This window comes from Triplophysa dalaica, chromosome 13 (genome assembly GCF_015846415.1).
Source record: "Triplophysa dalaica isolate WHDGS20190420 chromosome 13, ASM1584641v1, whole genome shotgun sequence".
In the NCBI taxonomy this organism is placed as follows: Eukaryota; Metazoa; Chordata; class Actinopteri; order Cypriniformes; family Nemacheilidae; genus Triplophysa; species Triplophysa dalaica.
The window spans coordinates 17,316,946-17,340,848 of record NC_079554.1 but is presented as its reverse complement, the minus strand read 5'-3'; the positions used below and the strand labels follow the sequence as shown (position 1 = coordinate 17,340,848).

Here is a 23,903-nt window from a genome sequence, read left to right as displayed (position 1 = left end):
TGTGATGACGTCCACCATGAGAAAAGATCTGTAAACACCTAGAGGCGCAACATCAGAAATGCCCATCTGTGACAATAATGTGCGAGTAACGGCTATTCTTGTGACACTGGGAATTAAAAATTTTCAAACACGCACATTCTTGTAATGAAGAGATCTTAAACAGGGTTTCTATTGTTCTCCATGCTTAATTGCTTTAGAACTTTATTGCCTCAAATAAAATCTCTTAAAAAGAAACCAAAATTTCAGACACTTTTCTCCAATATTTTTTTTTCTAATATTACAATGCCAATATTGTCAATATTGCATTTCTGTCAATAGATCTTTTAAAAAATTACTAATTTAACCTTAATGCAAAATAAGCCTTTATCTTTTGATTTGGTGGTTAGTTATGCCATTTCCAGACCATTTTAGTATGTTAAAGCCAAACAAAGACACAACAAATTAAGCGGCTTAAATTAATAAAAGAGAATGTTAGAAAATGCTATAAAGCCATGAAAGCCACTTTTCACGTCTTGTTTACTTGAGCAAACGCACAATGTTCCCTACGAGCATCAGGTGTCCTCAGTTTAGTATGTTACCATAGAAACAGGACTCGATGAAGCTCTGCATAAGGGAATCCTAAAGCACACACAGCATTTGATACTGATGCACACATACCGCTGAACAAAACCACTGTGGATATTCAGAAACATTACACCATTCACTTACCCATGCACAAACCCTTCATAAAATAAAAAAAGTTCCTGTCGATGTAGGATATAGAGCTAGTCTTCATTCTAGCTATGAAAGTGGTTTTACTGCAATACACAGGGTGAAAAGATAAACTTGTTGAACTCACAGAAATGGCACAACTTCTTTTTGTGCAAACAATGCCAGCATGTGGTGTTCAATCAAATGCTAAGTTATAAAAGCTTTCTGTTAATCTATCCTCAGGTGAAAAGTATTCAAATATGCAACATTTGAATATGTATGGCCACAAGAGCAAACTTCGACGAAAGGCCTTGCTTAAAAACACAAAGGTTAGAGGTCAAGATTCATGAACTGGAGATTTGACCTGCAAATTTCAGGTTCCCACCACTCCATAAATTGGTTGCTTCAACATCACACTTTGAACCACTAGAACTGAACATCTCAGACCAGCCCCAACTGAGAGAACATCTGCGACTAAATAGACAAAACACTTCCTGTTAATTCCTTCAGGTGAAGAGGATCATTCGCCATATCTCATGTTCTATTTCTCCACTCGGGAAGGCCGTCACACAGACCACCGCTTGGTTCTTGGGGGCGTAGTCTGCTTTGATCTGCAGGCCCTGAACAGACTGCTATTGTGGGTCTGCTGAAAACCTCCAGTGGCCCCTAATCCATGGCAGCTCCATTTTCAGCAAAATTACCTCAAACAAGCCTATTTAAGTTGAAAAACTACAAAAATCAGGCTGGTTCTAACATTTAAGGCCATGAAACTGCTATTTTAGATTAGCCAGCAAAACATGACGAGATTTTCTTGTCCCACCAGTTTTGCTGATGACACATTCAAGGATGTCAATCACAGCTAAAAACATCTGATGAAACTTGTAACAAAGGATTAACATAAGTGTTCTCAATTTTTAACTCTCTCACCATTACGCCCTGGGGAAAATGATTATGTTAATGTTGTTTGTGTCATCAAAAAACTTTTCAAACTCTTATTACCAAATTGTTTTTGAAATTCTTGAAACAAGTTGAACTAATGTTCTATTGAGTTTACTACCCTTTCTTCAAGGCTCCTGAGCCTTCACGTCAATCCTCCGGAGAATGTGAAACATGACCGTGCATGTGAACGTGCAAAATAGTAAAAAAATAAGGCTGGATCTTTCGAAGAATTCCATTGAGGCATAATGACTCCAATTTGTGTGTGACCCTTACTGTAATTATCAACAGCTTGCTTCAATATGGTCAGTCAAAAAACAACCCAAAGGTAATGAAGATCCCGGCACTCAGACTTGACAATAACCAGCCAGCCTGCTCGGGTTCCACGATAAAACGATAAACTTATACACAAACGCTTTCAGAGCCTCAGTCAAAGCTCTTATGAATGGTGCAATCCACAGGTAACAGTTCGGAGATATTATGTATTCCATCAACTTGAAATGTATTCTCAAGAAAATGTGCAATCCCGAAATGCTGTTTCTGTTTTCTGTCATTGCAAAAATAGGCTGTTTTAAATGAGCCAGCTATATGAAATGAGTGTTTCTAGTGTGCTAAACTAATGGAAAGTCTGTCAAATTATCATTAACAGAATATCACAAAGAAATATCCGCTGCACGAAGGCAGATCTACTAAATTTTCAAAAGACTGATTTCTATTAGAGTCTAAAGTATACATTTTACTTTCGATGAAGAAGTCTCTTTTATTTTCTGCTGTCCGCTGCAGCTCAAATGCCTTGCTAGATACGATTTTAGATGCTGTGTGTATATCGTGTTTTCAAGAAATAGTTCACTTTCAAAAGGAAACATTCTGCCATCATTTACATTTTGATATTTTAAACTTGCGTGATCTCTTTCTTCTGCAAAACATAAAATAAGATATTTTGAAAAATGTTGGTAACCAAAAACCGCTGGACCCACCAACCCATCAACAGTTTTCTGTTCCCAACATTTTTCAAAATATCTTCTTTTCTGTGCAGCAGAGGAAAATCATACAGGCTTGAAATTACAAGAGGGCTTGTAAACAATGACAAAATTTAAATTTTGAAGGTGAACTATCCTTTTAACCACCAAAGTGTATAATAGACTGCCTACTGGTCAGTTAGGTCTCGTTTCAGCTTTCAATCAGTTTTGGTTACATTATACGTACGAACTGCCGCTCATAGGTAATATCTAATAAAAAAAGTATTTTTAATGAACCTTAAATGAAATCGATTTAAAAGCACAGGAAAAAAGAACGTTTCATCATTTTTTACAGCCAAGAGGCAAGAAAACCAACAAATCAGACTTCACGTGACACTTATTTTTAAATCATTTCTTTTCATTTACACTAATCTTTTTTCTCTGCACTTATAGTCAATAGAAGAGTCATATAACTTGACACAACTTGACACTCATTACAGCAAAATTCCAACTGCACAAATGATCAGACGTCAGTGCTCTTCATGATTTCTTAACACACATACAGTACATAGCAAAAAAAATTGTCTTGAGGTCTGGACAAGCACATCATAAAAACAACAACAAAATGAAAATATGGATTGTATTCAGCTATCAGCAGATATTAATAATCAATGTAAAATAAATGAATAACATCATTTTTGAAAACTTGCTATCTTATTCAGCAGGTGGAACATGTGAGCTTGTGTGTGTCTTGACTTGCTCTTTATATCAAGGGTGAAATTTTCCCCTGGCGCCGAACAGGTACTTGTGCGGGCTGGCTGCTGACCTGATTATGGCAAGTCCTGAGACATGAACGCTGGACGGAGGTCCATTCCTTGTGGTAATCCACCAACCGCCATCATCAGGTCTTTCAATAAATCTACTTTTGATAATAATACACCGAAATCAACAAATACAGTTCTAGCAAACAGACCAAACTGTATCCGTCTCTTTCTACTAACATACAAATGCGAAATAAAAAAAATTATGACAGAAAGCTCACTTTGGCTAAACCTGGTGAACCCAATTCCATTTTAGCATGTAACATTCTCCTCACATTCCCTAAAGCAGACAGAGAAGCCTGCGATCTCCTCACATGCTCGGCACACACATACACCCACACACGTGCATGCACACCAACTCAACCTAAAGGTAAACAACCTGCTTAAGTGAGAAAATAGGTGGGAGGGATATTCCTTCTCACGCACCCGAGGCAGAGCTCAGCTGTCACCTATGAAGTTGGCCAACTCAGCCTGTCCGGTGAAAGAACGGTCCACGACAGTTGCGCTAACCCCTCTGTCAGCACGGGCTGTGGCCGCGTGTCCCGCCATTTCCCAGGATACGGGGCTCCTTCTCGCCGAGAGCTACGCTAATCACCTCGCGCGCAGAAGGAGCAGCAACGCATGTCGCTGGGGGAAAGGGACGGACCACCGAGAGCTAGGGTAGAGGGGTATTGTTTACACACTCTTATCAGCATTCAAACTAGGCAAACAAAACAAAATCGCTCTCATCAAATGAGCTAAGAGGGGACGGATGGACAAGAAAGTGGAGAGGATCTCACACAAAAGGCCAGCGTGGACAGAGGAGCGTGCAAGTTTCAAAACGGATGAATTCCACGCCTGACTGCACACACTCGCCCTCCTCCGCCTCTCAATGGTTTGCTCCATGAGAAGCCTTGCAGTCACTGTTGCCGTCTACCTCCCCATAGCAATCCAGCACAGGAAAGAAAATACAGCCCTCGCTGAAAACGTGAAGTCAGTGTGATGCTGTAGCAGTCGTGACTCATTCTTTGACGGTGTGCCAGTGAATTGAATATTTCCCGAGAATCGTGATATTTCTTTCTGCGGCAATATGACTAAATCCACACGACAAATCTGAGCAGACGAACCTTGTGATATGATAATATATTGACATCTGCACAATAGTGTTATGTAACAGCAATGGTTGTTTATCCTTTTTCTGAATTTGGTGGAATACTAGGAATGACGATTAATCTTGTTTCCATATATGTAACCAAGCAATTATTCTCTGCATCACACAATTGTGTATATTTCGCACCCTTGATTTAAATACTGTACATTCATACCATTGTCATAGCAACCAGGTACACTCAAGTTACCAAACTGATCCTTCCCTCCCTAGCCTGCACACCCAAGAATTTCTACACAATTCTTCTGGAAGCCCTCCTTGTAAATTAGGCTCTGCTAACGTCCGATAAACCTGCCCTCTTTTGAGAAACCTGTGGAGTGTCGGATGATACAACGAGGAGAGGTCAATTAAGGCTAATCCGAGCGGTTTCGAATTTTCACACACCCTTGGATCTACATGCATTTTCTGCTATACGCTGCCAATGGCAAATGTGAGTGTCTGTGTTATACCTGTGTTGATGACTAATCGGACAGATCTTCTGGCTTAGTATCATGGTAATGGACGAGACTGGTCATACCTACAGCCGGTTTCATGGGGTTGACATATTTATTGTTTCTGCCCTGTTTTCAGGCCTTTAATTTAGCCCAAAAAAAACTACTGTAACTCAAGTAGCCCTTCGAACAGTACGTAAAACTATTTTACAGGTTTTTTTTACAGATTTCGACTTTTTTTTAATACGGTGAAACACCGTCAAATTACAGGAAGACAGCAAGTTTACAAGAAAAAAAATTGGGGAAGTCATGTCATTTTTTTACTGGTATTTTTACTTGAGAGAGGCAAATGCTCAAAATACAGCAATAGTTTCATTTTTTTACATTTTAGAAGCTGTTTTACTTGGATACATTTTCACAATAGGGAGAAAAAGCACCTTTTGTTTCATGACGACTACAGTCTTTCGGTTACAAGCCTGGAACTCAAAATACTACAACTTTTATAACCTATATATATATATATATATATATATATATACGGTGAATTATAGAACCAGTAAAACAGAACATTCAGTGTAACTTGATAGTAGCATTCATCTTTGCAGACCCCAGCATCTTGGTCTTAAAAAGGAACTGATGCTACCACACCAAATTGTGCGTTAAATTAAACATCTTTCAAGTACTTTCAAAATCTTTCACTCTGCATGTTCACAGTTAATTTGACTCTCATCTGCGCATAAATACACAAATGTTATTGCCGACATTGTACTGTTGACATTAAAAAGATCACGGGTTCCATAACACGAAACACATGTCAAAGAAAAGCCGATAATTATGGAGAAAATTGGTGGGAGAGCTTAAGCATGCAGGAGCATTAAGACGAAATCTGACGACCAAGTTTCAGAATAAGGTAGAAAAGCAGGTGTCTTATCCCTGTAAAATCATGCCTAAAATAAAACAAAGGCGTCCTCACGAAACTGTCAAATAAAGGAAATAACTGGCTTTCTTCCAAACTAAATTGAGAAGCCATTAGTGTCTTTGACTAATTCATGCAAGTCAGTGATTGCCCTCATAGTAAGGGGGAGGTCTGTCGATTCAACTGGTTTCCAAGCAACTCTATGATTAACATGAGCATTTTTCCATACATTAGAAAATGTAGCAATTTCATTTGGTGAGCTTTTGCTTTCAACTCATGTTCGTGCAAACGGCCTGAATGATAACAGTGAGGTGCAATCTCATTTGACAGCGTTTACCTACAGTACAGTACTGTGCTAATCTCCTATTATTCACAAAACTGGAAGAAAATTATGCATTTATGCATGTCTGACCAATTTCTGCCTGGCAGATTAAGACAGCTGAATAAATTCAATGAGGCGTCAGTATTTTTGAGGGTTCAAATACTATAACTGTGCTAGATAAGTGGACAATTTCCAGCAAGCTCTATTTTAGAAAAAAAAATCTCTTTATTGTGCAGCTGTCAAATGACGCTAAATTAAAGTGTAAACTTGCTTTTAAAACACATATAGGTAGACATTGCTTAAATATTAATTCAGTTTTCTAAATTTGTACAAAAACCTGATGTCCAATTGAAAAAAAAACTAAATGGTAAAAAAAGTCCTCAGTCCTTTAGCAGACGCTTTCATCCAAAGAGACTTAAAAATGAGGTTAACACTGGAAGCAATTGGAACAACATAAGGACAACAAAAAGCATAAGTGCAATAAAACAGGTCTCACAAAGCCCATCACTTCAAGTGAGAACGATAGTTTCAGAACAGATGAAAGAGATTATGTAACAAACACACAAAAAGAAAATGACACTAATAATCAAACTATCCAAGTTTAAGTTTAAAAATGTATCCGCACAATAAAAGATTACATGCGGATGGAGTGCGGGCAAAATCAGGCTTCCCATTACCATGACAACAGTAAGGTCTGCTGATTTACCACGAAGCATCCAGTCTAAGCAAAAGCAGAATCCCGGGTAAAATGAGTATGATTGTGAGAACACTCCTATATGTTAAGCATATACTTATTTTACTTGACATATTCCTAAAAATCTTAAACAAAATTGAGTTCAACTGTCCATTATAAAGATTATAAAATACAGCCAGAGAAAACATTAAGAAATCATTTCAAAATTATTTTCTGTTTTTCTGAATTTACAATTTATATGTGTATGTAGGTTAAATGAAAATTTGTGCTCCATTTTGTGAACTACTAACTCTATTTTTCTTTTTTTTTCTGTTTGCACAAAATTCAAACTGGAGAAACCGGTCAAAGTAAGAGAAACGATGCTCTGTATTTTTTCAGATCTCAAATAATGCAAAGAAAACAAGTTCACTTTTTTGCAATACAGCAGTAATATTTGTAAATGTATCTAGAAAAGTTCAAATATTATTTTTATGCAATGACCTTGAATTCGATATTATCAGTTTTGTCATTCTGTCAGTCTATCAAATTGCTGTTGGATGACTTTGTCACTCCTGAGGTTTGATTTTCTCACTAAATTATGTTCTGAATAGTTTGCGTTTATAACAAGCGTGTGCATTATAATGATTTATGCAATTTATTCGGGTGATCCCAGCGAGGTCCAAAAATACGGCAATACATATTTATACGGATTTATCACATCCCTGGTAACTTACAATTAACAAATTTATTCAGAGACCTGCTGTTTCAGTTGTCGGCAGACCTAATTATTTCAATTCAAGCCTCCGTGGTATGAGCAGTTTAACGGGGTGTACAGAGAGCCGGATCGGGCTGACTTACTTGATCTAGGGCTCCAGAGGGATGCTCATCGAGAGGAGCACTATGGCTGTGGTCCACTGGGTTTATGAGACGAGCGAGACCTCAAAGAGAGTGGGCTATGGCGCCACACCCTCTCGGTCATGCAGGCCCATCCCACCGGGGGATGCAGCGGAAAGCTGACACCTGTTGTAACCTGTGAATGAAATAAAGTGTTCTGTTAGGATTTTCTGAAAAAGATTCAGCAATAAAAGAAGAGTAGAAAGAAAAATGTTTCTGGTTCTGTACGTCAACTTTATTTCCAGCTGTTAAGCTGTAAATTTCATCTGTCATAAAAGACTACTTGGAATTTTGTGCAGAGGAACTATGGTACTACACAAAAGTCAACAGCATACAAGTGAACATGGAAATGTGTAACACACTGAAGCAGTCTAGACTTTGATGCTTCTGCGCGCAAAATCGTTTTCTGCATTGCCATAGAAACAAGGCAACGCATTTAGTAATGAGCCACACAAAAAGAGCTTCCAGGGTTTGGTCAAATGTTTTTCAATTGCGCTCAAATCCACATCAATATACTGCTGCAGATCACTAATGCCATCCGTTGTGACTTGAACGTTGTGGTTTGATGGTTTACAAAGTGGGTGAATACAGTATTTCCTGCCCATGCAAAGGCAGAAGATGCCATGTCTCTCATTGTTAGTGCAAGGCTACAGTAATGTGATTGAATGTCATAAGAAAGTAAAAGTGAAATGGTGGAGTTCTTATGTTTGCAGGAAGATAACAATTTTTGTGGTAACCCACACTCACCCAAATAACGGATATTTCCTACATCAACAGAATTTGTCACATTTCTGTTCTGTTTTTAACATTTCTGTTTGTTTGAATACACAAGGGAGCATTTACATTAAAGAACAGATGCTTATTGAAGGAAACACTGTGACTGTGGTCCACTGTGTTTATAGGATGGGAACAAGAGGTCAGTGGTACTTTAAGAAACAGGAGGAAACGGACACTCAATGCAATCGGTGCATTTAGCAAACCACATCAAAAATTACACTAAACTGTTGGGGTTGACAGCTATATCTCACAAAGACATTTGTCAACAGACAGTCCAGCCCCAAACTCACACCATTGGTTGTTGCAGGAGCCAGTCTTTTGCTGTTTTTAAGCGGTGATTTACGGCTGGGCGGTATGACCAAAAATGACTATAACGGGGTTTCCAGATTTATTCTGTTTACCGGGTACATGGCGGTATTTTTTTACCACATTTTCTACTGATTGAGAAAGGAAATAGTGCTGTTGATTGACTTAAAATAACCTTTTTATACTGTCATGGTGACAGTGACAGTATCCCCTATAATAACTGCAGAGTTTTGACTTCTTTAACAACTGAATAGCATGCAAAGGTAACTTGCACACATAACATTTTAGCAAAGAAACAAAGAACAGGGCTCGAAATTGACTTTTTCCTTGGAAGCACTGGTGCTCCCAGAAGAGTTATGAGCATCCACCCAGAAACTATTAGCAGAATAGTTGAAAACAAAATTAGAAAAGCTTTATTTTAGAAGAGCAGAATAGTAACAAGTGTACCATTAAAACATGCATGTGATGTCTGTTGTGTTTTACATAGTCACAATGGCTTCATGATTTCCTGAAATCATATTTTTTATCATAAAACAATGGCTTAAATCAGATATGTGAGAGGAAAATGATCGCATCACGGTGCTCCTTGCTGACCCTTGTCTCTCATCATAGCGTACAGAGAAAAAGTTCAAACTAAAAATACATTGTTTTATATGCTTATATTGAGCAGATAGGAGGGGAACACGATCGTTTTTTTAATCGTATATTTAATATAACGTAATGTGCTGCTGTTCAGCCGTGAGGTTGAACTATATAAATGAGGTTGGCATTTATATAGAAAAATGATGTTAAAGTAGTGCCGCGGCATAAAAAAGATGAATTCTGTGTGAACGGCCGGTCACCATGCAACAGTGAAAAGGGACCCCACTTAAACAAATTAAACCCATTTTGCACGTTGTTTAAGCAACATACACCGGTAATGCGGTATATAAAAAAATCATATCATTACAAAAATACACACCAGTATTCGGTATAAACAATATATCCAGCGGCTATTCCGCTTCTCTAATGAAGGCCGCGCCCCTTTTTTGGTGTATTTGGCAGAGGTTAATAAAAGCACTCGGAATAGTGACATCATGTTGAATCTAATCATTTTCATACAAAGAGAAGATAAAAGCAAAGTTTTAGTGCTGCTTTAATGAACAACCATTTCCTTCACCTCAACAGATGTGAGACTCGGGGCAGATGGCATTGATGGTTTGATTGAATATGTGCGTGAATGAATTCCAGATTATAGCGCTAGCATACAATTAAAACTTAAAACTTGAGATGGGCCTTTGTTGTGATTCCAGACCAATGCTCCCTCAGACAATACAGATTCTAATGGGGCTCTTAAAACATTCCAATGCTTGGTCCATTACCTTTGACCAAACCTAGTTGCCAAGCCTGAAGTGTGATTAGATATACAAGCCATAAATAAGAAGAACGTTTACCCAACAGAAAAAAGTCTAGACTTAAAGCCTACATAGACCGTACAGATGTTTGTGTATACAAGTAAAATTTCCTGCATCGTAACGAAAGCTAAAATATGAATTATAAAACTGTCAGTTCTGGTCCTTGGTTCTGATTGGTTTAGCAGAGTTCTAAGCTGTTATAAAATGTCCCGATTTAAAACGGCAGACCGCAGTTACAGTATCACTTTATTTTATGAAACCTTTGCTACGCATATGGAATAACCGTCTTATAAAAGCAATAAGCCCTGTGAAGCAATTGGTTACAGTGCATTTTATAACAGCTAAGGGGGTTTTAGGCACTTTGCTTTGAGTTGTGCCACAACGCACTTAGCTTTTATAAAATGCACTGTAACCCACTGCTTCCTGGGGCTTATTCCTTTATTGCAACATGGCAAAGTCTTGTGTACCTAAAATAGTTCAATAGCACATAACAGGGACAGAGACCGGTGTTTGAAAATGACTGAGAAGAAGCAAATGCTATGTTTGGAAGAATCTCAAAAACAGAAAACAAGTGGCTTTAAAACACTTAAATATCTGTTTCTAGAGCACAGGAAGGAATGATACAGGACAAGTATGTAAACACAGTCTGTTAATGCGGCCACAAAAATACCAACAAAGCTTTTATTACTCAGTGAAGTACTATTATGACAAAGTTTGTGACTGTTTTAGACAAAAAAAGATCAACAGTAGATCCTTATTATTTAATTTTGAAGTAAACATAAGTAAACAAGCTTTCAAGACAGAAGTAACTGTTTTTTCCAAGCAATGGAAGTGAATAGGGACTGAGTTTGTCAATCACTATCATTTCGGTTAACATCTGTTTTTGTGTTAGACTGAAGAAAGGAAAATCTACGAGTTTGGAACAACATAAGGGTGAGTTAATAATGGGAAAAGATTCATATTTGGGTAAACTATTTCTTTAACATCTGTGTATAGACAAACTACTTTGAGGAAACACTCAAATATTCAAAACACTTACCCCTGGAGAAAAATGAAAGAACAGAAGCAGAGTTGAATTAATGTCTCCATGTATACATTTAGTACATGTGTTGATGAAAGAAGAGAGCTCTTGAAATGGCCTTTTTGGCCTACATGGAATACAATTAAACTTTGCGAATTCATTGTTGATGTGTGATAGTGCTGACTTCAGGAAAAAAACTAAATTACAGTTTTTTTTAAAGACTGCTTTTATTATATTGGTATGATCAATTCATAGTATCCTTTTCAGCTACAGCAGGAGAAAACTTTTATTCGAGTATGTGCAATCGTGTTGTCAAATGTAGGGATGCACCGAATGTTCGGCAACCGAAAATTTGTGAATTTCACAAATAAGTGAGATGGCCGAATGCATTTAAGAGAGAGACGGCAGTGTGTGGAGCATTTTAAAGCACAGAACTTGCCGCTGCGGAGTACATTTCTGAATGAAAACGTCTTAACCGGTTGGTATGTACTTCAGACTGGAGCGGGCAGTTCGACAGTAGCCCTGCTGCTCGCGCTTTGGTTTGGAGAAGAGACGTGACCTGATTTGGTTGTCAGTCAGAATTGCTTGCATGGACGTTTTTTGGGGTAAAATAAATGGGAGGACATGATTTGGGTCTTGTATGTTTCCCAGATTTGTCTCGCTGGTGAGGTCACAAACTATTTAGCACATTTGTGATGTCTTCATGTCGTGTTAGTGTTAGCACTTATCTGTTTATCTTCTACTCTCTTATCTGTCACATTTACTGTTTTATTTTACAACGGGATGCCACCACTAGTCACTTTAACCGTCGCAAAAATCCTGATTTATAACATCCTCGGACAAAATTAAATCACAATACTGTACATCTACATTAAAGAGCGGCTTTATGCTTTTTGCCCTTTCTCGACAATGTGTTGCTGTATTACAAACGCTTCTTTTATTTTAAATGCAAGTGACAATTAAATGCAAGAGGCCGAGGGCTTGCGCACTCGCATGGAGCTCATCGGAAGACAGTGCATGTGAACACTGAAGAGGAGGACGCGTGCGGCCATGCTCCTCACACCAGAGCAAGCGCTCACGCTCACCGGTAAACCAAATCCTCAGGTCATAAAATGTGTCTAGTAAGCCTAATTGTTTTCAGTTTATAAGAAACTTCTTAAAATAAAATTAAAATAATGTGTCATTTTAAGTAGTAGGGTGACAAAGGGCAGTTGTGTTTCAGTCCGACATTCTGTGACACTACAGACCATATTTTTTATCATTTTTTTATTTAAAGAGTGCCTAAAATAACTTTATTACAACTATATAACAAAGTATATTTGATTTTCGGTCCTTTCCTCCACCCCACCCCTCTCTCTCATCCACATCGCTTCCTATCCTCTCAAAAAAAAATCACTGTCGGTCCAATAAAGTAAAAAAAAAAAAAAATCAAGACTCTGCTCTTGGCCTACAAGACCACCACTAGCTTGTCACCCCCGTATCGTCACTCGCTAATGCAGACATATGTACCCGCCAGATCCCTGCGCTATGCAAACGAACAACATCTTGTGATGCCATCCCATAAAGGTAAAAAAATCTCTCTCATGTACCTTCTCGGTTTCACTTATGTGGAATAATCTGCTCGCTGCTAAAATATCTGCGGATTCTGTAGCCATGTTTAAGAATCGTCTGAAAACGCATCTCTTCCGTCAACACCTGACTGATCAGATTTGACTTCAATTTCTTTTCTACTCTGTATTCTGTGGTAGGCTATATGAGACCGGTCTTTTTGTTGTCCTTATGCTGTCTCAATTGCTTCCATTGTTAACCCCATCTGTAAATCGCTTTGGATAAAAGCGTCTGATAAATGAACAAATGTAAATTTCACATTAGGTGAGTGACACAATGTCTTCTGTTGTGCTATTATTCAGGCTCATGCGGTTTACATAGGACAATAATCCAGCAGCAAAAAGTGAGCAGTGGCTTAACTTTTTTTGAAAAGTGGTGGGGACAAAGACGACACAAACAATACTTTAATAAATTATTTTTGTAATAACTCATTGGGAATATTCATGGGCTTCACATGCGCGAAAAACGTAGGCGACCTCCTCTAGAAAACAGTATAAAAACTGCGCCTCTTTATCGATGGCTTCAGTGGTGTAACATTAGAGCGAAAGACTCATGACAAATAATATTAACACTGCCGTGAAACAGGCGAGAATCCGCTGAACTTACTATTCTAAATTTTCACATCACATAATAGATCTGCTTCCATTTGTTTTTAAACTATATCATGTTTTTATCATTAGATAATTAAAAGCATTTTGTGCTTTATTATATGTCAGGATGGCTGTTGCCATACTTAATTAATCTTATTTATTCGTTATCAAATAAAAACTACTGAAACAAATGTTTTTTTCGCCATGTAAAAAATTTGGTGTTTGACACAGATTACCTGTCGGTGGGTCAAGGATTGAGACGTTTGGAAACCCCCTGCTAATAAGGACAAACATTCAAGTATACAGGGGAAACAGTTTAATAAATAATATCTTTAAAAAAAATCGTATTTTGACTTATTAATACGGGCATTGCCAGATAGGCAACAAATATAAAACAAACTTTCTATATTTTGTTTAGAACTCATTAAAAACTACAAAGTTGTGACTTTTTCCATTTATTGGAGTTTTCGATCAAGTATCAAACTGTAATTAATCTTGCAATAGACGACGATAGCAACCACATGTCGAGAACAATAAGGACGAATATATAGCAATAAAGTGCAATTAAGTCCAAAATGTTTGCTACATGTAGGACTTCAACATCCTTTTTCAAATATTTTCATAAATCTGTCTGTTCTGTTGCATTTATAATATATATAAATATATTGTGTAAAAGCAGTATAAAGCGGATGTTTCTTTTAATAATGATTATGCATGTTTGTTCAGTCAGTTGCCTAACTGAGGTTTATTCTATTTGTCTTATACAGCAGCAGACAGAGGAGGATGTTCATCAGCATACAAGACCCCAGTGAGCAGCACACAACAATTTCAGCATCAATTAACTTGTGTACTTCATGTATACAAAATGGCAGACGGGATTCTAACTCGGGTCGCCCGGGACGCAACAGCGCCTTATGTCGGAGCACGAACCGCTCGACCATTGGCTCCGACCAAAATGGCATTGCTTTTTATACATTTATATTAACAATGAGCTTTATTAATAAAATTGTATCTCAATTAGCATGTACTGCGGTTTGCTTTGGTACCTAAATTGGTACCGAGAACCGTTGAACTTTACTGGTAACGGTACCGACTACTTGAATGTTGGTACCGTGACAACAATAATGTGCAACATACTGTACGTCGCCAACAAAGTCATTAGGCCAATCCGGCCCATACCCTAAAATAAGTTTGACACCCTTGAACTAATTGATTCATAATCTGACATTAGGCTTCTTAGTTTTTGCTTGTTTTATTAAAAAGACCTTTAGAGTTATGCAGGTATCCCCTGCTTTAAAGTTTGATTGTTATATAACACAAAAATAGTCAGAAAAATTTCAAGTCAGAAAGCATTCAGATAGCAGGTGGTTTAAAAGAATATGCTTTTTTTGTACAAATTCATAAATAGTAAATACTGTATCTACATATTGTACCTATATCAACAATGTTTTGCTAATAGCAGTAAGTGAATGATCACCACAGAAAGATTTTTTAAATTAAAAAACTTTTGCAACAGCTACTCAATCACAACAAGTTCCCAAAGCAGTCAGTGCCTTTTGGATATTGCGGTCACAAGAACACAAATTCAACCAATCGAAAGTGTCAGACTCGGGTAGTAATTTTTCTATCGTCTGTCACAAACAACACTATTACATAACAGGTATACTCGTCAAAGAGAAACCAAAAAGTTTTGGATCGTAATCAGATCGTGTCAGATAATGACACTAATTATAAAACTGGAAAAAAATACCAAAAACAGTATCACAACTTTTGACAAACACTACAAATTTACCAGTCTAGTTTGTAATAGTAAAAAAAAAGTTTGGTGAAATAAATAGCAGTAGCACTAGAAGGCATTTTCACGACAGTTATCTGAAAAGACAACATGGCACAAGACATGTATTCCAGGCTTGAAGCAGAACTTTACTTTTATATTCCTTTATTTTTTTTGTCATTTGGCAGACGCTTTTATCCAAAGCTACTTACAGTGCACTTATTACAGGGACAATCCCCCTGGAGCAACATGGAGTAAAGTGTCTTGCTCAAGGACACACTGGTGGTGGATGCTGGGATCGAACCATCAACCTTTGATTTACCAGTTCAGTGGTTTAACCCACTAGACCACCATCTCACTTTTATGAGTCACTATTTAAGTTCAAGCCAAAACAATTTAACATAACCCTATTAAATTAATAATACTGTTAATACAGTACTTATGGACCCATATGATCAGGAGGATTGTTGATTAAAGCGGTTTCTCTTGTTAGCTAATAATCTGTGGAGCTTTCTTACCAAACCAATGTGTATGCCTGACATGGCACATAAATAACAACTGTGCCACACCACTTTTTTACTTTTTGACTAACTTTTAGTGAAAAGTCTCCATTTTTAACATACATGGCCTTGTCTTTTTCTGTGCATATTGTTGATTCATTTATGAAACACAACAATTGCATGACAGGTTAAAATTCTCCTTAAAACATTTGAAGTCATAAGAAAAAAAAACAATTATAAAAATCACAGGGTAATAGAATTTGATTCAGAAAGAATTATGCATCCAAAATTAAAATTGCACTATCATGACCTCTCAATTCAAATTCCTTTTAGGACAAACCAATGACCTTCTGACAACCCAAACTGACACAGCTCCACAAATCTTTTATTAAAAGCTGATAAATGACCGCTGATAAACTTCAAATGTGCCAGAGCAGAAAGGGTTGTCAAAAATTCCAAGGTTAACAGGAGAGAGTGCATCAGGCGTGGAGAAACTGATGTTTCACTCGCGCTAAGCTTGTTACAACATCCTGTACTTCTGAACTTTAGGGGTGAGACCGGCCCTCCCACCTCTTCTATCTGTAAATACAACTCCCGAGGCAAGGAAAGCAGTCAGCAGATGCTACAATCGCAGTAACTGTTGCCCGAATGTCTAGGCAAATTGGAAACTGACTTTGTCCATCTCTGGCTCTGGATCTCATTGAAAAAGAACCCTCGGTTGTTGCTAAGGCCAAGCATGATCTGATAAGAAGTGGGACACTGAGCCATAGGTCCCCTCTCTCTCTTCTGTGCGCACTGGGTGTCTGTTAGCTGGTTTGAGCAGAATTTCTTTCCTGTCTCTCTCGCTTGTTCATTTGCTTCTAGCTCTCTCTGGCGCGCTCTCCCTACCCCCACACATTCTCACAGGCTGCCGCACAAGCTTTTTTCTAGCGAGATGTAGGTCAGCTCTCCGAAAGACTGGGAAGGCACAGCTGAGAGCTGCTCTGTGTGCTGCGGCAGGGAGACGCTCGCGCGGACTCACGAGGACACAAACGGCGTCAGCGCAATGCACGATATCGTTTACTTTTCTATATCGTTATTTGTGCAAGGATCTTTAACACTTGTTAATTTGGAATATAAAAAAAAATATTAAATAATTTTATTAACTTTATTTACAAAAATGGCATAGATGCAGCGTCATAACTTCAATTTGATGTCTATGCATTTTTACACGTAACATTCAATGTACATTTACATTTAGGCATTTGGCAGACGCTTTTATCCAAAGCGATTTACATTGCTTTACCCTATGCTTTTTACATAGGTATTTGCAATCCCCAGGGTTCGAACCCACAACCTTGCGTAGTTCACGCAATGCTCTTACCACTGAGCTACAGGAAAGAAAGTTTAATTATCGTCGAATTAATATTTTGAAAAAGTAAGGCATCTATAAAATTACACTTATTGAATACTTATGAAAAAGAAAGCACCTATGAAATTATTAGCTTAATTTTAACAAACCAGCACCACCTAACTGAATATCAACCAATGTATTCAACTGGTTATTACTAAGCAGCAATAACGATACAAACAACTTCCACAGCAGATTATAGAGCACGCCTATCAATTAATTTCAATCAATTAAATTTACACATATTTAACAACGCTTTGCATATTTACTAAATTATTAAAGCACTTAACATAAAAAATCAGGAAAAATATTAACGCATATCAAATAATCAGCTCCATTTATTATTAAAATAAGAAATTCAACAACTTTTTGTGTTCGTGCTTTCAGCAAAAGTTTGAATAGAATTATTATAAACTCGTCAAATTATAAGCCATGCAACTAACACCGGCTTTAAAAATCAATGCACTTCAATTGCAGACCTGCTCGTGTCACATGAGTGACGCTGCCAAACCTGAGATGTCAGTATTCATCATTCTGGATCCCGATGAAGTGATAAACCTTGTATTCCTCTGATGCAGTAAAACAATACAAGAACATAACCAAACATCCAACCAAAACGTCCTTTTAATAAAGTGCCGAAATATATTTCACCAAGAAAGCAGTGCGTGCAAAGGTTAGTAAATGATTCAAAACAATAACTATGCGCACGGGGCATTTAATGCTGCACATGCCTTTTTCCTCTGACTGGATCAGCCTCGCCAGATGATCTCCTCCTCCCATGAAACACCAACAAATATACATAAAACACACCAAATTATGCATTCGAGTTACCTGTTCAGTGCGTTCGTCTCCAACAGATGCTCGTTGAACTTTAGGATGGTGTTTGCTGGCTAATGCTGCCAGATGGAACGATTAGTTATGCATTCAATCAGATGCAAATGTGTCTGCAAGCCCGGTCCACACGACCGAGCTTGAATTGAGGCGTTAAAACGAAAAAAGCGCAGTTCATCTTTGTATGACACAATAATTCCGTTTATGCGGTGTTGTGATGGCCGTTGAATCTTCCAGTTGAGTGCAGGCTAAGCTAACGAGGTTAGCGGGCTAATTTCGGAAGCTATTTTAAATCCAGGGCGCTGTTATTTCTCCGTTAAACTCCGGGTGTTTGTCGCTGCAAATGCACACAGTTGACGCTTGGGTGCTTGTTTATTCCTTTGCGGTGCTGCGCTGCTGTCATCCTAGTCAAATGGTCATTTGTGTGTTTAATTCTCGCGTTGATCTCTCCCCACCGCCATTTTCATCCTCGAGCTACACAAACAAACAGGAGGATCGCTCACGTCACAGAGAAGCTGCGCGACTGTGCTGATCTGTATGGCATGGCGGAGACGGTTGCGTAGAGACACATGATTTGAAGATCTGATTGGTTGCACAGGTTTGTGTAAATTGACGGGTTTCGTAGTGCAAGAACGTACAATAACGGGGTCCATTTAGAGCGCGGCAACTCACGGGGACCCGCAAGGGTGTGCGAATGAACAGTAAGTAACATTCAACCTTTGGGCTTTACAAACTATTTCACTGCTGATATTATCCCTCTTTATTTTTCATAAGCATAATGCTTACACTTGTATAATATACGTTGGTCCAGTACAGCATTATTAGGGAGTTGAAATAGTGACAAGTTGTTTTTATTTAGGCGACCCACGTGAACGGGATATGGGAGAAAAGTCCCTTCTGGCCCGGCTCCAGATATGCTATGAAATGTGGGCCAAGTGATTTTCCAGGTGGGCGGAGGGGGTAACTAAATATATATGTTTTGCCCCAAACTATTTACGAACTATATAAACGAACCATTTACAAAATAACTATTTAGCTTATATTTACACTCTTATGTATACTCTTTAGCCTACATATTTTTTTTACATTTATTTAACAATTTAGCCACTTTAGATTTGATAGAAACATAAAAATCTATTCGTATCATATATCATAACAAATGCTTCAGTGTGTTAGAATCCTTCTATTTAAAGTTTCCAAGTTATTCTCAAAAATTGAAGAAATTCATTTCAAAACTGTATATGATATTTATCCTTGTGAATAGTTCCTATATTGTGCAGTGCTCGAACTGAATCATGTCTTATGGGGGCCCCCATAATATGGATAACTATATACTATTTATTAAAAACAGGCTTGCATTAAAGATCAGGCTTCTTTTACTGTATATTGGATCAAGTCAATGCAGGCTTGGTGAACAGAAATTACTTTTTGAACAATGTTGAACAGAATAATTGAAGCATTATTTACCAATGTAGTATTTGCTATTTTGCCTAAAAACAGCTGGATGATTGACACTTTGTGATAATAATGTTTGCTCCAAATGACTCTTTAAAAGCAAGAAACTAGTTTATTAGATATTAAAACTAGAAAATGTGACGAGACCGTCTGTCAGTCTGTGTGTTAGTGTTGTGGGCATTTTTCAACGATTTCAGTCCAGTTATACGGCCAAGGTGGCGGCAAGGGACTGTTAGAAGTGAGTCTGTCAGTCACCAGACTATTCTGCTTCATTCAGGAAGTTCTGCTTTATTCAGGAAATTCTGCTTTATTATAAGCTTATTTGATAAATACAGAATGAAGACAAGGACAACTCTATACAAATGCAAATGCTAACTAAAAAGTTTAATCTGATTCCTGAAATTTATTTGTATTCACAGTAGTACAGCATAATACAATTAAAGACAATCTTTGAAGTTTTTTGACTTGTGTCTGGACAACTGGTTCAACTGGTTCATGTGAGACAAAGTAGAATATCAAAGTCAAGTGTATGTTAATTTATAACTTGTTCCACATGTCGGGTTTGACAGCAATTAATGTGTCATGTCATCGTCACTTACACCTTTGATATAAAATTCATAAACTTTCAATGCAAAACTAAACTTGACCAGGAATCATAATATATTGCATTCACCACTGCTGGAATGCAAAATAAATGCCTTAAAATTCTTGGTTTGAGCAGTCATCATTCTATTAGAATTCTTGGAGTCTAGAAAACATAAGAGTAGGCTACACAAATTACTACAAAAACACTAGGAAGCAGAGTAGACAAGCGAGATGAGTTAAATGGACAAACCGCTTAAGAAACAATCCCAATACATCTAGCAAAAGAAACATAGGAGACGGGAAAAGCATTTTGTTGGCTCTTGGTTTTCCTTCGAAAATCTAGTATTCATAATTATTATCATGATATTAATTCGTCAAATTGTGCAGTATGCGTGCACAATACATCGTCACACGGTGGTGAACGTGAGTCAAAAAATAAATGAGATAAACACTCCAAAGCGATAGGTGGCAGTATTACTTCAATAAAGACGAGTAAAGCGTCATATGCGTGCGACAGGACATCGTCACAGCAAACGCGATGGCTGAACCTGGGTATGTATTTGACTATTTAGACCAATCTAAAACCATCTACAGTGAATATCATAACATTTTTACCATGTTTTATATTTATTTTAATAAGCGCAATGTTGGTTATGTATTAGTGCGATTATTTTAGAGGTTGATGCCGTTTTAAAAAAAGTCGCGAGCTTTTTCACATGGGGCGAATGTCTAGCTGTGTCCATGATCAATAGTTTGATGTTGGTCATTTTTCTATACAAGACGCACTCAGTTTTCATTGTTAAATGCTAGTTCAAATTGAAGATTTTGGTTCAAGTGTTTTACATTCCCGCATATTGGTTGGTGTTGTAATGATGTAGCAGCATGTCTATTACTCGAAACATATGGCGCTTTCCAAACGGGTAATATTCCCCTCCGAAGGGCCCTTTGCCAAGTTCATTTTAAACAGATACATTAGGAGATACAGTTATGTTGTTCCCTCCAGAGTTTCCACATCGTGAGCTTTTTACTCTTTAAAGGGAGTAGGGCATAGGGATGATCACTTTGGAAGGGAAAGCGATCAGAATGTTATATAGAACAGCTGACCCTTGTTTATAAACCTCATGTTGAAATTGTTGTAAGCATAAAATGACGACCATTTAGCTAGATGTAAACAAGCACTACCCAGGAGCACCAAAGACTACTTTTAGTCCGTTGCATAAGTGGTACAAAGGTTGTGTGTTCTATTGCTAGGGTTCATATATACTGGTAATTAGTACATTGATTTTAAGTCACTTTGGATAAAACTCTGTGCAAATTCATAAATGTAATGATTTCTAGGCAAAGCATCTTTAATTTTCCATCTGTTATGACTCAAGGTTTTCTATTAAAGTACCACAAAACCACTAGCACAGTGTTATATTTTGTTCACTTGTGTTCTTGCATTATCCCAAATATTTCCAAAGATGTATAATTCCAGATGAAATAACAATTACATCACCTATCAATGTTGTCTTGTTGCTGTTATCCTCATATTCTGTTTTTACAGCTGTAGAAACCACTCAAAACAGGGAGCTTGCTTCTCATTTCTTATTTAATGTGTCCCCATTTCCTTTCCTAATGTCCTTAGCTCCACCCCTTTAGGATGCAGGGGAAGGGTACACCTGTACCCCTTGCTCACGACTCAGGAAGCTTCCTTTATTTGTGTGGTGAAATAAGACACATAAGATGTCCTTCACAGTGGCTCGATTGATGTATTCGATTAAAATAAATGATCAAACATGAACATTATAAAGCTTTATTTCAAAAAGTCGTCTGTGAACATTTGTGAGTCCTGTCAGATTGATTTTCTTCTTCTGTGGAGGTGAAGATAACATCTTCATTCCACCCGCCTTCACAGCTACATCAATCTCTGTGCCTCCAATCTTTTACATCAGAAATTTGTTAATGAAATGAATTCAAATAATATGAATATTTCTCACTGATGATCTTTTTTATCTGTTTAGAAGTGGGAGAGTAATCAAGCTCGTTCCTGAGAACCTTCTCAAGAAACGCAAAGCCTATCAGGCCATCAAAGCAAATCAAGCTAAACTTGCATTACAGCAGAAAAGAAAAGTAAGACTTTATTACGTGAAATATGCTTCTGTTAATAGTAAAATGAATAATACAATTGTTCAGAACAAGACTGATATTGTCTTAAATTTTAAAGGTACAAAAGGGAATTCCAATAAAGTTTAAGCGCTTGGAAGATGTTCTTAAAAACAGCAAAAAGCGTCAGCGAGATGAGACTCGACTGGCAAGGCTACAAAAACGACCTCCGCCTGCCATGCCACCAGCTAAGCAACAACTGGCATTTGCTGTCCGCATCAAAGAGTATGGTCTACTTTTGCACTGTTTATATTAAAATGCAGCTTTGTTTTATAATATGTGTAGTTGACTTATTTAAATTGGAATATAGTGTCACCCACTTGTAGGTTTTGGCAGGGTTTAATCTTTGCTTATGGTTCTTTTTAGGATCAAAGGTATTAGCCCCAAAGTGAGGGAGGTCATTCAGATGCTGAGGTTGAGGAAGATCTTCAGTGGAACCTTTGTCAAAGTCAGCAAGACGTCTATAAAAATGCTTAAGACTGTGGAGCCCTATGTTGCGTGGGGGTAAGAGATTATCATCTGTTTGCACTGTGTTTAGTTACTTTTCAGTCATAATTTATTCGCTCATGTCTCATTACATTTTTATTTGACTAATAGGTTTCCCAACTTGAAATCTGTCCGGGAGCTCATCCTGAAAAGGGGACAAGGAAAGGTTAATAAGAAAAAAGTTCCTCTTACCGACAATACACTAATTGAGAAACATCTGGGTAAGTATCTTTAATGAACATGGTAAATAGTGTCTTGAAAACGCAGATCTTTAGTTTTCTGACATGGTATAAAGAATTAGTTTTGATAAATTTCAATGTCAGTGAAGTTATATAGACTGAATGGCCTGTTTAATCCTCAGGCGAGCATGGGATCATCTGTTTGGAGGACCTTATTCATGAACTTTACTGTGCTGGAAAATCCTTCAGGGTTGTAAATAACTTCTTGTGGCCATTTAATCTGTCAGTACCTCGGCATGCTGCTAGAGACCAAGTTGGCTTAATGAAAGATGTTGGAAACCCCGGACCCAGAGCTGAAGACATAAACACAGTTATCAGAAAACTTAACTGATCTATAAAAAACTCTTGGTTTGGACTTCTTTTCGATGCTTCTCTTTGGAAAATCCTATTGGGTTTATGCCGGACTGTGTTGTGATGGTTACTCTACCAGTGTTCTCAATCCAAAAGGAGTCTTTCTATGTGCTGTTTTAACTGAACGTTCAGTTAAAGCATGGGTTTCCCTCAAAATAAATTACATGTTCAAATGTAATTATTCAATACTATGTTGTTCAATATTTTTATTAAAGAATGAAAATTCCAAATGTGTGTGTGTTTTATATATGAACAATAATGAATGTAGATATAATAAAATAAATAATGTACCTTACATGTGTCTTGGTCCTATGGTGTAACAGCAAAATATAAATATAAAGAGGCAAAATAGAGATTTATCTTTAATTTAAACATGTTTGCTGTTATGCTACAGGACATATTTATTATATATTCGTATTATTTACAGAATAAAATAGTAAGATAATTACTTTTCAAGTCATTTTAATTAAAACATTCTAGATTTATTTATATACATATAAGAGTCAATAAACAGCTGTAAAGACTACTTTATACTTACACCTACGTCGTTTTTTTGTGTATAAAATAAACAGATCAGTCAAATAGAAGAAAAGATTAAGCAATATTGAGCATCGCTTGAGGAAGAAGCGTGGTGACGTTTGAGCGTGACGTCAGAAGCACAT

General features: G+C 37.4%; 2 protein-coding genes across 5 annotated transcripts in view; one reads left to right on the top strand and one right to left on the bottom strand.

The window, feature by feature from the left end:
• The window catches only part of ncoa1 (nuclear receptor coactivator 1), a 41,551-nt gene extending 23,058 nt beyond the window's left edge, over window positions 1-18,493 (bottom strand). For 3 of the 4 annotated variants that reach the window (XR_008908736.1, XM_056765290.1, XM_056765292.1), the window contains exons 1-2: window positions 17,981-18,493; window positions 7,754-7,925 (exon numbers count right to left, since the gene is read on the bottom strand). The gene's annotated coding sequence lies outside the window, so the exon portion shown is untranslated. Of the gene's footprint in view, window positions 1-3,785; window positions 3,970-7,753; window positions 7,926-17,980 lie in introns of those variants that run through there. The other variant, XM_056765291.1, reaches the window with a different exon arrangement.
• Window positions 18,494-20,500: 2,007 nt separating this feature from the next.
• On the top strand, window positions 20,501-23,471 carry rpl7l1 (ribosomal protein L7-like 1). The gene is made up of 6 exons (XM_056765295.1): window positions 20,501-20,572; window positions 22,024-22,132; window positions 22,227-22,390; window positions 22,532-22,669; window positions 22,763-22,872; window positions 23,013-23,471. The coding sequence occupies exons 1-6, from the start codon at window positions 20,559-20,561 to the stop codon at window positions 23,219-23,221; spliced, it is 744 nt and encodes a 247-aa protein (XP_056621273.1). The 5' UTR covers window positions 20,501-20,558; the 3' UTR covers window positions 23,222-23,471.
• Window positions 23,472-23,903: the final 432 nt, after the last annotated feature.